General features: G+C 34.5%; 1 protein-coding gene across 1 annotated transcript; it reads right to left on the bottom strand.

Moving 5' to 3' along the window:
• Positions 1-2,319: 2,319 nt before the first annotated feature.
• Positions 2,320-15,008, bottom strand: LOC149079095 (tubulin gamma-1 chain-like). Its single transcript, XM_089241391.1, has 11 exons — positions 14,862-15,008; positions 12,778-12,828; positions 11,969-12,030; positions 11,700-11,867; positions 10,811-10,959; positions 10,494-10,707; positions 9,471-9,620; positions 9,017-9,169; positions 6,162-6,323; positions 3,884-4,075; positions 2,320-2,637 (listed from the first exon to the last, which is right to left on the bottom strand). Exons 1-11 carry the CDS (start codon positions 14,908-14,910, stop codon positions 2,617-2,619), a joined length of 1,371 nt encoding a protein of 456 aa, XP_089097517.1. The 5' UTR covers positions 14,911-15,008; the 3' UTR covers positions 2,320-2,616.
• Positions 15,009-15,237: the final 229 nt, after the last annotated feature.

Genomic DNA, 15,237 nt, shown 5'->3' with positions numbered 1-15,237 from the left:
TAGCTTCGTTGAGCTTTATCCTCGGGAACGTTGTTTCTTTTTTGCCAAAGGTGATTTGTTGCAGGAATCAGCATTGAGTGTGTTTGCATCCTATATTCCTGTGGATGGAAGACTACTCCCCATTTCAGTATAGGGCATTAGTTGTTGGAGAGCTAACAATGGTATTCTTAAAATGGATGTTGTGGTTTTGTTCTGCCAGCGAGCTGTTCTACGAAATGTCTATTTTTATCTATCCCGGAATGAGCCAGGCGATGGTTAGAGTAACATCTGTCCTGCTTGGAGGCACCTTGGGTAATTTCAATGACAATTGGTAAAATCAAGTGAAAAATATTATAAAACACTTATGTCAATGGAAAGATAAAGGCTATGTTTCAGAGTGAAAGAAAAAAATTTCCCCCCGTGGGGGGGGGGGTAAATTCTGGAAACCTAAAAAATGAGGGCAAGGTGGTGAATTTTTCAAAACGAATAAGGAGACGCTTGATATGACATCAGAAAAGGAGGATGTCCTGCAACCCTAGACAAATACATAAAAGTTCGCTGCACAAGACAAAAATTTCATAACTGAATCTGTGCTCACACATCTGAATATTCAGAGCCGAAACCAGAGGGAAGGGGACAATGACCTTGGAAGTCAAATGTTCTTATGAACAAATAAACTTTAAAAATCAACTTTTTTGGGCTGAAATAGTTGTAGACTCTGATGTCATAAATTTGTTCAGGCCATGCAATACGTACACGTGCACAATACTTTCCGACAGACACCAATTCGTTAGAAATTTCACAAAGGAATGCTTGCCAGGTACATGTGCACTCCCCAACCCAAACGGGTAAAAGGCTTACATTTCGGAAGGAACAAAGTCTGGATTATGTCTGGTTTGACAGGTACGTGTGCAGTGTAGTTGTGGTGGATCAAAATATGCCCCACCCATGGGTGTGTTGAGAGAAAATTGCCACCTGTGCGAGACATCACTTCGATATCCTTCTGGCGTATAAGTTGCACAAATAAAACTACCCCGAAAACTCCCAGATAGAGAAAATTGATATTTTTATGCATATCATCTGAGGCCGGGATTACACTATATAAGTTTGACAAAATCCCTTTTATAAAATTTGAAAAATCCAGCCAATAAAGCTCATAGGTTACATTCGAGCAAATGCAACCCATCATGGGCAGAGATACGGGGGAGGGCATTGATCTCCCAGCGTCAAAGGTGAAGTTGACTGAACTGTGTGTGATCTAATGTATATATGCATATATAAGTTGACATCATCATTTTGCGCCCCCCCCCTCCCCCACCAGACTTCCAAGTCTATCTCTACCTATGCAACCCATAATTTTACTGGTTAAATTTTTAACATTTTATAAAAGAACTTTTAAAAAACTTTTATAGTGTATAAAAATAATGCCAAAAAATTTGAAAAAAAAAAGTTTAGTCTAAAATTTCAAACCCTGAATGTATTTTGTATGATCCTTAGGACGGGATTACACTATAAAAGTTTTTTAAAAGTTCTTTTATAAATAACACCTCTTCTATAGTGTCATCTCATAAAAAACTAGAGCCCCTTCCCCCCTGAAAAAAATCCTGATTAGAGCCCTAAGAATATGCTATTTTTTATAACTGTCAACTGTGATGCAAGCAGGGAGAATTTTCAACCTTACAGACATTGTGGCCTGATTGGGGGGGGGGGGGGAACACCAGCACCATCTCATATGGATGTATTCCGATTTGGAGTACACAACCTTTGGCCAGCAAAAAGTGTTCCTAAAAAAGTTAACTGCATTCCTGAACCCGACAGGAAAGAGGGTTGCCAGCCCAAGATGAATATTATTTTTTGAATTTTGTACAATATAAATTTCTTTTGAGAGTCTCGTAAAGAAAAGCTGGGGGAGATACACACCCAATTTCCCAGACTAGAGAATACGGGGAGGGGCTATAGGCATATCAGTTTGTGGCCCACAGATTGTAGCCATCTCTCATAATAGAACCCTAGAGTAGAAAAGATGTGAACGAAGAAAAATGTAGACATTTTTTTTTGCCTATTATAGGGTACCAGGGAAAAGCTGCTTAATTCCCCTGACAAAAACTCTTGAAGAAACATAATTCAAAATTTTAACTTTCCAAACGCCTTTTGTTTTACGTTTTTTCACTTCACTAAATTCCCTCCCCAGATTTTTATTAAGCATTTCATTTGCATGTTTTCCTAACTTTTGCAGAATATTTTTCACTTTCCTGACTAACCAGATCACGGAGAACCCTGGTATGACACTAAAAAATTTAAAAACAGTGCACTACTGTGTCTATATTACTATGAATATTTGTGTGAATCTAGTGTTCTCTTTTATTTGTAAAGAAAATGAATGTGTTGTAACATAATCAATGTCATGCACAAGAAAACAATAAACATCACAAAAAATTAATTTTTTTTACATTTAAAAAGTTTACTTCTTACTATATGTACAATAATATCATAATGGCACAACCACACGCTTTTCAGCCAACAAGTTCAAACTGAACTATGATATTTTCACTGCTACATCATCACAAACAAGCAACAATGGAGATCAATACAGATATTAACCAGTCTGTGCTTCATAATAGTTGGGAATAAAATAAGTTATTTGGCCTCAGCTTCAGCCTAGGGGGAAAAAAAAAACAATCAAGATTTCCAACGCTCCCTACACATTTGAAACAATATATACATTATGGCAAATGTGATAAATCTGTTATTATGCATACTAACTGGGTTTACCACATTTACCGTAATACACATACACACATCCCAAAAGTTTAGGACAATAATTTTTTACATATGTAGAGACAATACACACACAAAAACTATACTAATGTACATGTATTGTACATTTGCAAGTTTTTTGTAATTTATTCATACATGTCAACATTGGAGTGAAGCCTCACAGTAGTGACTAATGTTAAACTTTGCCTCATTCAAAAATTTGATTTAATTTTTCAAAATTTTTGATTGAAATTTCATTTAAATACACACATCAGGGTTTAAGCTTCAGTCTCATTTACAAAAGAAAATCTTAGAATGCAAAAGAAGTGGTAGCCACATTCGCAAGAATGCGTACAGGAGGTACGAAACTAGTAGACATCCAACCATTCATCATTAGCATTGTAGCATTTTGCTACAGCTTTTCCTCCCATTTTCGCTTTTGTGCAAAAGGAATTTTTAATCCAGCTTAAACCCTGTACCTCATAGGTACTGGAACTTATGAGCTCAGGCTGCGTGAGCCTCCCTCACATGCAACTTTCCGAGGCCCTCAGGAACCGTGATGCAAGAGAAAGATGCTGTGCGAGAAACACTGCCTTATACTTTTCCGATTCAGAATTTCTGATATTAGATGATTATTATTTGCTCGTTGTCATGCTCTGGCATTGACCTTAATCATGAGGTTGTCACTGATGATGTTCCTTTCCCTTCAATTCTGCTCGTATATTCTATTGCAACATTTTTATTAATGGTGAAAGATATGTCAATTCGATCATTGACCCTATTATGGTCTGAGTTCACCTTCTCTCAAACTCTTTAACATGTGTATACCAATTTAGCATATTGGTAAAGAAAAATGTGATTTAGAATAGAAAAAAAAGAAGATAAAATAGATTAAAATTCAACAAGAAACCCATTTTTTTTTAAATAAAAATAATAAAAAGACACTTATTTCAAGAAAAAACAATTCCCAAAGTATTGAGGGAACCACCTTAGCTCCATATTTGAGTGCAGCCACCCAAAGAAAATATGTAGAATCCACAGCAGTTCGCAACTATGTTTATGTATAGTTTCTTCCAACTTGTACAAAAATTATTCAATCCTTAACTTTTGGACACGCTGGCATATATGTAAATTATATAATTGTTACCTGCTGCTGTCCCCAAGTTAAATAATCCATTTTTGTAGCAGCTAGGTATTCATCCACTAACTGCTGCACAACATCACGTGACCGGTTAAATTCATCGAGGCTGTCCTCAAACATGGCCTCTTTACGAAATTGATGCAAAAATGCTTTCTTCTGGATCAGTTCATCAAACTGCTTCAAAGTTTTTTCAAACAACTAGATTGGAAAATGTAATGATTTAAATGATATTATGGCAACAAATCAGAAAAATAAATAGCGATTTATATATATATAAATACTTGAATTAAAAATGATCACATGTTTTGTAAAGGCAACAAATACATGCACTTTTTTTTTAAAACAAAAAATTTAATTTAGATATTGATACACATGAATACAAAAATGAAAAAAAAAAAAAAAACATTACTTGGCATACAGGCTAAGTTTGACCCAAAGTGTGTAATTTAAATTGAGACACGATTTCATATACACATATCTGTACCTCAGAACCATACTATCATATGTCTATTTTTGTCGATTTTGAGATATTACTGAAATAATTTTAAAAATTATTTAAGCTAAAATACAATAATGATGAATAAAATACAATATGGTCCTGAACTACAGAATCAGAAATACAAGAATACAGTAATATCTCAAAATTGACAAAAAAAAAAATGGACATATGATAGTACAGTTCTGAGATACAGATATGTCGTAGTGGTAGTACAGTCAGTGGCATCGGAACCGGGGTACTATGGGTATTTGAGCACCTAGAGTAATTTTTGACAATGGTCCAAGCACCCCCAAAATTGATTCAGAAATTAAAGCTTCCTACATGAAGTCCAAGACAAGCAACCGCAGGTTCAAAACACTTCAGATGTCCCTGAGCATAGTATATACATATGGACACTCACATAACTTTATTAGAGATTATAGGTTATCATAAGTTATTATTTCAACTTTATAACAGTTTTTATTAAAAGATATTAAAAGAATTTGGACTAACTAGTGATTTTAACTTCAGGAAAATATAAATAATGTCTGATTAAGTAAGCAAAACCAATATACTATTATAAAAATTTTAATTCTTACTTCTACTTTTGATAAAAATTTTATCTATCTGAAACAAATATTGATCCCAAACTGGATCAAAAACAATTTGAAAAGAAATGGCTTATATAGCTTTAAAAGTTAATCTTTAGCTTTTACAGGCAATTCAAAGTCTCAGTCTCTTCTATGATTCCTCCCCCATCATATTTAAATATATGGAAGATTGAATTGAATATTTATTCATGTATTTCTTTTTTAAACAAAGTTGAAAAAAAATTAATTTTTAATTTAGGATCTTGTCTCAGTAGTTAAATGAAGAAAATTTAGTTTTTACTGAAATTTTGCAAGCTCTTGAATAAAAATTGCACGTGGCCTATGTAAAGCTGCAGCAGTGTTTATGAAAAAGAATATTCTTCCCCACCCCAAACTTTTCTGAATGCTGCTTATACAAGCACAATTTAGTTGCACATTCCAGCAGCTTATTTAGCAGAAATTATGGGAATATAGCTTCCCCAGAAATAAACAAAATTATTTAAATTAAATTTTTCTTTTTTTTCAATTTAAAGGCAGCAGTTTATATGTAATTAGTATCTTAAATTTGAACACGGCAGAAAAAACTTGCTTTTAATAACATTTCAGAAAGCATGACAGCAAAATTTTTTTTGTAAGACAAAACAGGTGATTTTTTTGAAACTGGAAAATTAGATTGAATAGAAAAACTAAGAGAAAATCAGTGCAAATAATTCCACTAGTAAGTGATAAAATTAATATTTATATTATTCAAACATAAAATATAGTATAGAAATGTTTTATGATTACATTACGGATACTAGACAAAAAAGTGTGTGAGAAGAATGAAGAAATAGTCTGGACAAAAGATAAAGGTTGTTACTTGAAAAAGAATCAACTATAACTTAAACATTATACTGACAGCCCAGTTCAAGAAGGCAACAACTCAGAAAATTGCATTTTTGAATCATGCAAGCCATGAGAACAGTGGAAAATGCCTTTTCATATTGTGAAAAAGCATCAACTCTCAATTCTACTTATACGTTTCCCACTATAATTAAATCTGAGTTGAATCTCATTCAGTTTCATACAAAAAGTAAATCTTTAAAATCCAGATATCTCAAAACATAGTCCTGAGTTGCTGTCTTTTTGAACTGAGCTATCAATATAAATTCTGCAATTGAAATAAATTTACTTCAATCAATCACAGGTTGAAAAAGCAAAGAAAAAAGTTACTTACAGAGGATATACTTGTATGGTTTGCCAACATGAGGCCACTCACACGATGTGCAGTTTGTATGTAAGGGGACTTGCGAGACAGAGCAACCTGTATGCTAGCTGGACCCCACGGTATAAACTGCGCCAACTTTCTTTCTCTGATTCTCATCAGACTTTTGTGCACCTATAGAAAAAAATCAACTAATATTACATAACAAAAATAACTAAATCAAATAAATACAATAATGACAATAATGCATTACAACACAAGGAAGCAGAACCTTCAAACTGACATTTGACTGTTTGCAAATTTTAGTTCAAAATGCTTTAATTGCTTTTTTTTAAATTGAAAATGTTATCTTCAACAACTGGATGGGGGGGGGGGGGAAACCATTCTCTATGCCAGAGGGAGAAATTTTACAGAAAAATTATGCTGTTAATAACAATACAACGGTACACTCTGACAAAGTTCTGTTAGAGATTTCATGCCATGAAAATTATAAATAGAAGTTTACAATTTCTTTTAACAACATAAATACAGAAGCAGCATCTGCACAAAAATTGGTGTTGTTTTTAAATAAAAGTAGACACAAAAAAACAATATTATTAAGATCTATTTTCTTGATATTTTTGTAAATATTTTTCTTATCAATATGATTAGAGAATCTTTGTTTAACATAATTATAAATTGCCAATATAATTCAATTGAAATTATTCATACTAAAGTATTCAATATTTATATTTTAAACTTATTTATTATCTTACTTATCAATTATACTAAGTTACCATCAGTTGTTTTTGCTTAAGCATGAAAGACGGGGAACCCAATGGAAATGGTTTTATGTGATTTGTGTAGCTTCTTGTACAGAGTCCAACTGAAATGTTTTAGTGAAAAACACACACAAGAAGATCTGCTGTGAAAAAAATGCAGGCTGTTGTCATGATTGTTTATGAAAATTGAAATGTTATCTACGAATCATAAAATCTAACAGACTATGGGCATTGAATCAGCCGCAGGGTGCAAACCATTTTGCATCAACATTTCAAAGTAAACACCAAATAGCAATCAATTCATCTAGTGACCAGATGAACAATCTCCTTCTAAAAAGACCAGGGTGGGGTGTACCAGCTTTCGACACTGATCCAAGAGAACCTTGTTATGAGTTTTAAATCAGCATTGAAAGCTGGTACACCTCTGATATCAAAAGCAAATAGGTATGCCATTTTTTTTTTTTTTGAAACTGGAGGCAGTAATGTAAAACAGTGACAGCAATATATACCACTTCTGGAACAATACACTCTTAATTCAGAATCAAGGGATCTTATGGAATAATATTCTCTTCCCCACCCCGAAATTAAGAAAATGAATGAGATAAAATAGAGCTCCTTAAAATATCAAGCCGACTTATTCACCATCTTTGAGCAAAAGCGTGGCATCAGTATTTATCGCTATAGAAAGGCTGTTACTATTATTTTTACATGTACAGTAAAAACCTCTGTTTTATGGTTACCAGCGGGATGGAAAAATTCACCTATAAAAGGGGGGGGGGGTTGACCATTAAAATAATTGAAAAAAATTGAATTTTTGGTTGGCTTGGCCCCTACCTGCATACACTTCTGATTTACTTGCCAACTGTATTCAACAACTTCAAGAGGTTTTTATGTGCGTAAGACTTTATAACCAGTTTAAGCAATCAATTGTTGCCTCACCCACCATATAGAAATTACCCACCACAAGAAAGACCCACCATATTCAAATTCTAGAATTTGAATAGCCCAGGCAATGTGTGATTTTTCCTCTCTCATATAAAGAGTGACCCAACGGCAAGCAATTTGTGGTTGCCAAAGCAGTGGTTCATGGAGTGTGAATGACATTTTGAATAGTTGAGAAGTTCCAGAATTCTTTCACAGAGTAGATTGAAAGAGCACAAAAAAGTGTGTTGATGCTATAGGGGACTCTACTTTTAAGAATGTAGAGTTTCAGCCATCTAACAAATGAATTTGAGACTAAAAATGACTACAATATGGATACTATAGCTGCCAACTTTGTAGAATGAGAATTAGGGAGGTTTTCGCACAGATCCAAATTCTGTAGAAAAATATAAAAGGAATTTTTGAAATGAATGTAAGGATTTTTCATTAATTTAAAATTGTAGGGCAAAAGGTGACATTGTGCAAGACATCATTGATTAGCGCCAAGTCACTAATCATCGCTGACCAGTAAATTAATTACCCGTCATTTACTCTCAAAATCAAATCACAAAAAAAAAAAAAAAAAAAATGCCATCAGGCCATAAATGAGACAAATGGTCAAAGTAGATACAACTCATCTTGCCAATTTCAAATATTAAAGGCCAAATAAATGATGGCTGTTTGGCAAATTGTTTTTTCCCATAAAATGTTTTTTGTGATTTGACGCGATGACAAAAATTTACATTATGCTTGTGACACCATTTTGGGGATTAAAAACGAAACAAGCAACAGGTTTTTCTTTAGGGGTAAATTCTTTGGGAACAAATTTTTTTTATTTGAAAATAGTCATTTTTTGAAATTATGGGAAAAAAATTTGGGAAATATAAGAATTTTTCGGGAGTCCAGAAAATGGAGTACCAAAATCTGGGAGACTTGGCATCTAAGGGATACTATTAATACGGAGTATGACTTCTGACTTTCAAATATTTTGGCATATAGTTTAGGATAATATTTAATTTTTCCCTATTACTGTTTATTTTTAGTATATATCTGAGAGTACGTGTTCCATAGAGAACCTCCAGAATTGTGATAAAAATTTTAAGATTTAAATTAAAAAGAATACTGTTATTTATTCAAAAAAATTGTTATAAAAGTTTGTCCAATTTATAGGACAAACAAGCATACCTGAGTAGGATCAACTTCACCCTGAATAATATTCAGAATGCTAATGTAACAATGCGTGGAAGTCCTGTCGTGAGCTGTGGAAACCATCATGTTTTTGGGTTGCAGCAGTCGACGCATCACATCAAGCACTGTTGTTTTTCTAACACTGGCCACCTTAAATAAATGAAAGACTCAACATAAATGAGTATATAAGTACAGTACTTAGCCCAAAGTTCACACAGATATACATTGATGGTGAATCTCTATCAATGTAAAAAAAGAACAGCTTTTTGTAATTATGTGATTCAGTAATTTTCATTAATTAGGGAATTCGGTGCTCTTAATAAGCAGAGTCAATAATAAAAAAAAATGCTCAAGTTGAATGTCAGATGAAACTTAAAATATTCTGCACATAATTTTTTTTATAACAAATCAGAAAAAAGGTGAGAATTCTATGAATTTTTAATATGCTTACTTCTTGGTCAGTAGTTAGTGGCGTATAACCAGTCATTAAAAAGTGCAACCGAGGCATAGGTATCAAAGGTGCAATCAGGCCAATGAAATCATTGTTCATGTAACTTGGGTACCTTAAAGTAGCTGTACTGACTGACATTATCGTTGAAACCTGTGAAAAAAAAAGTTAAGCAGTTTTTAGAACTCTATATAGAATAAAGACAAAAAAATTGAAAAAAAAAAAAATCAAGTTTTCTTCCCTACCCTGCACCCCAAACCAATGCAGTCTTAACACATGGGTCCACCCGGGCATGGCCTGGGGGCTTCATAAAAATGAGATCTGGTTGAAATATTTTCTAGAATTTACCAGGTAGAGCCTCAGAAAAACCACTTGGCCTAGGGACTCATGATGCTCTTAAGACAGCCCTGCCTCAAATCAGAAAGTGATGCAGCACACTATAACATTCATTATCAATTTAGAATGAGAGTAATTTAAGGGTGAAGCTCTAAATCGGGAATTAACAAACCCCAGGTGCCAGTTATCATGGCGACTATAAAATCAGTATTGGCATATAAAATTTTCTATATTTAATTGGTAAATTAGTGTTTAAAGAGGACACAAAATTTTCGGATTTCACAAGGATATGTCTTGCAACACAAAAAGAGGTAATCAAGTCCTAGAAAAAATGAAAAAACATTATTTAAAACAATTTCTCTTGGGGAAAAAACCATGCTTGGCTCTTTAACCCTTTAAGCAGCAATTAGAAATCACTAAAACTCCACCAAAATACCATATATTTTTTTAATGATGCAGATGCAATTTAAGGGATTGGGAAACTTTACAAAATATTTAAGCTTGTCAATGCTAAAATAACAGGCTTTTATGGATGCAAAATATCTTGTTATTATCGCTTAAATGAGTTAAAAACATGTGAATGATGCCTAATTTTTTTTCTCAATTTAAGCCTTGCTTTAAATGATATACAGAACAATTCTAACTTTTCCATGGAAAAAATAAATAAATAAAAACAAAGAGACAACTTACCAGAGAATTTATCTGAGTAAAGCTAGGGTTAGATATGTGAAGACGTTCAACAGCAATTCTGTTCAATGCAGTATTATCGAGAACCACAACACAGTCTGCATTCTGTGTAAGCCTTTTAAGAGTTAATAGCGAATTGTATGGCTGTACAACTACATCACTGATTTCTACTTGGTTTGGGAATACAGAATAGGCTTGAATAAGCTTCTTGGGGAACCTACAATAAAATATTGCAAAAAATGATTTTTTTTTTTATCATGATATAACTTATGACTCAATTATTGAAAAAGTTCTGTTGCTGTATTCAATGAAAAACACACCTGTCATTCAATTTCTCTAATATGTATGAACCTAGACCGGATCCAGTACCACCAGCAATAGAATGACATAGAACGAAGCCTTCAAGGCTGTCACTTCCATCAGCTTCTCTATCTATGATATCGAATATTTCTTCTTGCAGTCCCTCCCCCTTTTTTGAACAAAAAAAAAAAAAAAATCAAAACATGATGAATAATAAGTATAATATATAAAAAATTTAATTACAACTGGACCTGGAACTCTAGAATGGCTTCAGAAAAAAATATCTCATGAAAGATGCTGAAAACCAATGGTTCCCAAAAGTTTATATGCATGGGGGGGGGGGGGATGACTTGTGCCGTGTTTTTCACAAGGGCTTCAAGTGCAAGTGTCCGAATCTATAGTCAAAAACTGCCACTTTATTTACTACTACATACTACTATTCACCCACACATACAGCTAATAAACATTCTTCTGGAGAATTTTTAAAGAATTGGTATTGGTCTTCCATATCTTGAAGAGAAAAGAGAAAATGTGCCTGAACTGTCATGTTTGGTAAGTATCATGTTAGAGGTCTGCCTACTTTGTTTACTGTACAAAGCAACTTTTCAGTCCCTAGCTCCACTGCTGTTTAGATGGTACGTTTATATGGTGTTGATGCAGTCACGTATTTTAAATTCTGTAGAGGAATGTATACGAGGTGCATGTACATAGTAGTATTAGTCATGTGGACATTGTGCTGGACTCTTATTGTGAGGATCCAGGTTTGAACCCTGTTGGCCGCACAGTGATGGTCAGCTAAAGTTGATTTTCCAGCTCTAAATAATATATTTTGCTTTAAATAAAGTTTAAAAAATACCTAACATTAGTAACACAGATTTGCTAGCATAAACAATAACCAAAGAAACATACCTGGGCATGTCCAACTGCCCAATTATTTCCAGCTCCTCCCCCAGCTTCTGATAAATAAATATTTTCAGGATTATAGAGTTTGGCATATGGTGAATTCATGATAGAATGGATGACACGAGGCTCCAAATCAAGTAGTACAGCTCTCGGTATATAATGTTCATCATCAGCCTTCAGAATGAAAAATATAGTTAGTATTATAGATTTTTTAATATATAATCTGCTGCAAATATATAAAACTGAATATGGGAAATTAAAAAATTTATACTCACCTGATAAAAGAAAACATCTTTCCTATCTGTTCCTTCTGTCGCAAAGCTTTCTAGGAGACCCTCTAGCATTTGCAAAAAGAAAAGAAAAATTCATTGTAAATTCAAAATTTATGTGAAAATGTGAGCCACCCCGGCACTGTCACAACTGCTAAGAGTAGGCATGGCTACTGCATTGAGAACAACCACAGAATATATTCTGTATTAGAAATGTCGCTCTGCCAACAGAAAATAGTCAGTGGAATCACTGACATGAAATTATGGGAAAAAAGACGTGTAAAATGTGATTCATGCATACCATGGGCTCTCTATAAAGACCTAGGTGAGTTGGGGCATATCTATTACACAGAGTACTCAGGTTTCTCTCTGGTTGGGGGAAGGGAAATATGAACAAAGCGGTTCCGTCACAGCCTTCCACTCCACTACTATATTCCAAAGGTGTAGCCTCTCTTTGGTCTACCCACAGCAATCTCATAACCATATAAATTTTCAGTTTTTCTTGCTTGTTTTGTGATAAATTAAATCATGTCAAATCATGTAGACATTGACCGGAAGTTCAACAAAACACTCAAAGAAAAAGTACAGCATATGCAGAGTATTCAGAGACTTTGGATGCTCAGGGATCTTCTAAGTTCGTATCTGATGATACGATTTTTTTTAAAGTATGTGAGTGGGGCCCCCAGAATGGTACTTTGCCCAGAGACTCATGGTGTCGGTAACACAGTCCTAGTATTGTGTATCATACAGCAAAATTGAAATCAATTTAATAATAATGAACTTGAAATAAGTAAATATATTAACTAGTAAGTTACCTGGATTGATACCATGCTCAGCACAGAGTTTTTTCCAAAACTCAAAGCCAACTGAAATGAATGAAAAACAATTATCAATAAATAGTAAATTTGAACAAATGTACCAATAAATGGAAATTTTTTTAATTGCAAATAAAACAACATAAAGAACATATCTGGCGTTTGGACCAATTTTTCCTATATTATTCAACTCGGGGGGGGGGGGGGGGGTTATAGTTTTAAAAGCAGCGAAACCTTGATAAAACGATACTATACAAGTGTCGTCGCTTGATTTCACTGCAATGAAAAATATAAAACTGATACCTAAGGTTCCCCAGTGCCTTTTCAGCCTTTCCCATGAGAGGGTCCATGGGTGTTAACAGCGCCATGAGCAATTTAGAAAAAGCTTCACACCTATTTCAAAATCTCATTTCATGTATTAGGCCTACGCATTACTTTGTTTTGCACGTGTCCCGTTAATGCTAGGCTTCTTAAAACCACCAGCACTATCCAGTATGCCCATATGTTAAGACGGCCCTGCTTTCTAGAACCTTCTCGGAAAGGTTTTTTTGATGAATCTGAATTCCAAGACTTTTAATGGATGTATAGAGCAAAACTGAGTAAATCTCTGGGCGTAACCCCCATCACATCTTTCCAGTGATATTGAAGAGGGCAGCAAAACTGTTATTGCACCAGGCAGCTAAATGACTTAAGTCTGGCTCTGTCCATAGACTGAGGAATGTGCGATCTTGATCACATCACTATTTTGGTTATTTGTGTTGCCATTTTAGTTTTGCGTAATTTCTATAGAATTCAATATCACTATTTGAAAATTGTAAATTAGCAGTACTGCTTTTCTATTGGTTGCATTTTAATATGCCTTTTTAAAAGGTGATCAATCCTTGGAATTGGATTGTACTGCATTTTTTATTTCAGGTATAAATATCTGAAAATCTGACGATCGGACTCACATTTGTTTTCCACCTACTATCACTCTAATGTGTTGCTGATCGGCTCTTGGTGAGCCCCCGCCTATCCATACGGCAATATGCAATCGTCATCAGAAGTAGTATTTATCCAACTTTAATTGTGCCAGGTACATCATGGCTGGTCTGGATCGTCTTGTCTTCTCATATTTGCCAGCCATGGTTCTAATCATCAACTGTCCTACTTTTTGATGCTCATTGCCTTCCTGGCTCCAATTGCGAGGACTACTGGTACCCTGTCTCGCTACGCCCACCTACCACATCGAATCATGTTGCCAGATTGTAGCCTTGCGCCACTGTCAAGGTTGATGATGTCACAGTCAACGAGATTCGAGTATCATCGTTGTGCTACAATTGTTTCTTCTGTGTACTCACAAGCTGACTGTCGCCATTGGTATGAAATTATGAGAGAAGTCCTTTTAATATTTGTGTTAATTCTTTAATAGTAATACGAGTAACTTTGTTAATAAATAAGTTATATTAAATTCAGAATCTCTATGGACTTTATTTGTGTCTCTATTATTGTGTACCTTTGCACCAATTCCTCAGATTGGAACCTGGGTTGGTGCAGATTTATTGTGGAAGATTTGATTCTTTCCCCCATAATTCGGACAAACAAATGCCAATCTTGTAACACAATAACTGCTGAACTCAGCTGACATTTATTTCAGTTTTCCTCACCACGAGTATCCCTCAACAATGTTCATCATTCCTCAATCCCATCAAATTTCATTATAACAGGGTTCTCCTATGCGCTCAATGCCCCGGACTGTGTCCAAGTGGAAGCCTTGTATTAAGACGACCTTGGATGTATGGGTAGTTCCACTCCATTCTGAAAGTATGGAACCCCTCCTCATTCTATATTCCCCCCTCCCCATATTTTACTTAAAGCGTTATTTCTTTGTATCAGAGTTATTTCCCACTACTCTTCGGGCCCCCCTCCTTAGCAGCCTGTCATGACTTCTCTTCTACTTGATTTTCAGCCGTGGCGCCCTTATTGGTCCGGCCCGCAGGGCACCAGACACACCCTCCCCCCATTACTTGCCTTGCCCAGGGCCACTTTATATCAAAAATGGACACTGACAATGGAATAATTAAAATAAATTTGAATATACTAACTTTGATTTCCACATTGGCCTAGTTGCAGGGTAATCATTTCACGCGGCATGTTTGATAGAAATATATGGAAACTTATTTAAAAAACTCAAAACCCTTCCTCTTCAAGGAAGTTGACAGTAATAACATGAAAACGCGCCAAATCGATATGCTAGTAAATAAGGTGTTTGGACTTTACAATGACTGAATTTTTTTATATGTCTCTCTGAACAGTTTATAGATGACGCTAATAATATCAGCGTTATTTAATTCAAGACGAGGGGAAAGAAATAATGCAGTTCGGACAGTATTTTTCGAATATTATTCAGTTATGAACATATATTAAAAAAACATGCATAAAGAAAAAGAAATTTAAAATTGTTGATCATGGAACAGCTGA

Source organism: Pholcus phalangioides, unplaced genomic scaffold, assembly GCF_987345545.1.
Source record: "Pholcus phalangioides strain wild (caught in Gottingen) unplaced genomic scaffold, Ppha-v1.0 ptg000013l_1, whole genome shotgun sequence".
Classification (NCBI taxonomy): Eukaryota; Metazoa; Arthropoda; class Arachnida; order Araneae; family Pholcidae; genus Pholcus; species Pholcus phalangioides.
The sequence above is the reverse complement of the archived record's forward strand: the minus strand, read 5'-3'. Positions and strand labels throughout refer to the sequence as shown.

Coding starts and splice junctions, on each gene's coding strand:
- LOC149079095 (XM_089241391.1), bottom strand. CDS start 14,910: ATGCCGCGTGAAATGATTACCCTGCAACTAGGCCAATGTGGAAATCAA. Junction 12,829..14,861: donor AGGCCAATGTGGAAATCAAA/GTTAGTATATTC, acceptor CATTCATTTCAG/TTGGCTTTGAGTTTTGGAAA. Junction 11,868..11,968: donor AAGATGTTTTCTTTTATCAG/GTGAGTATAAAT, acceptor TTCATTCTGAAG/GCTGATGATGAACATTATAT.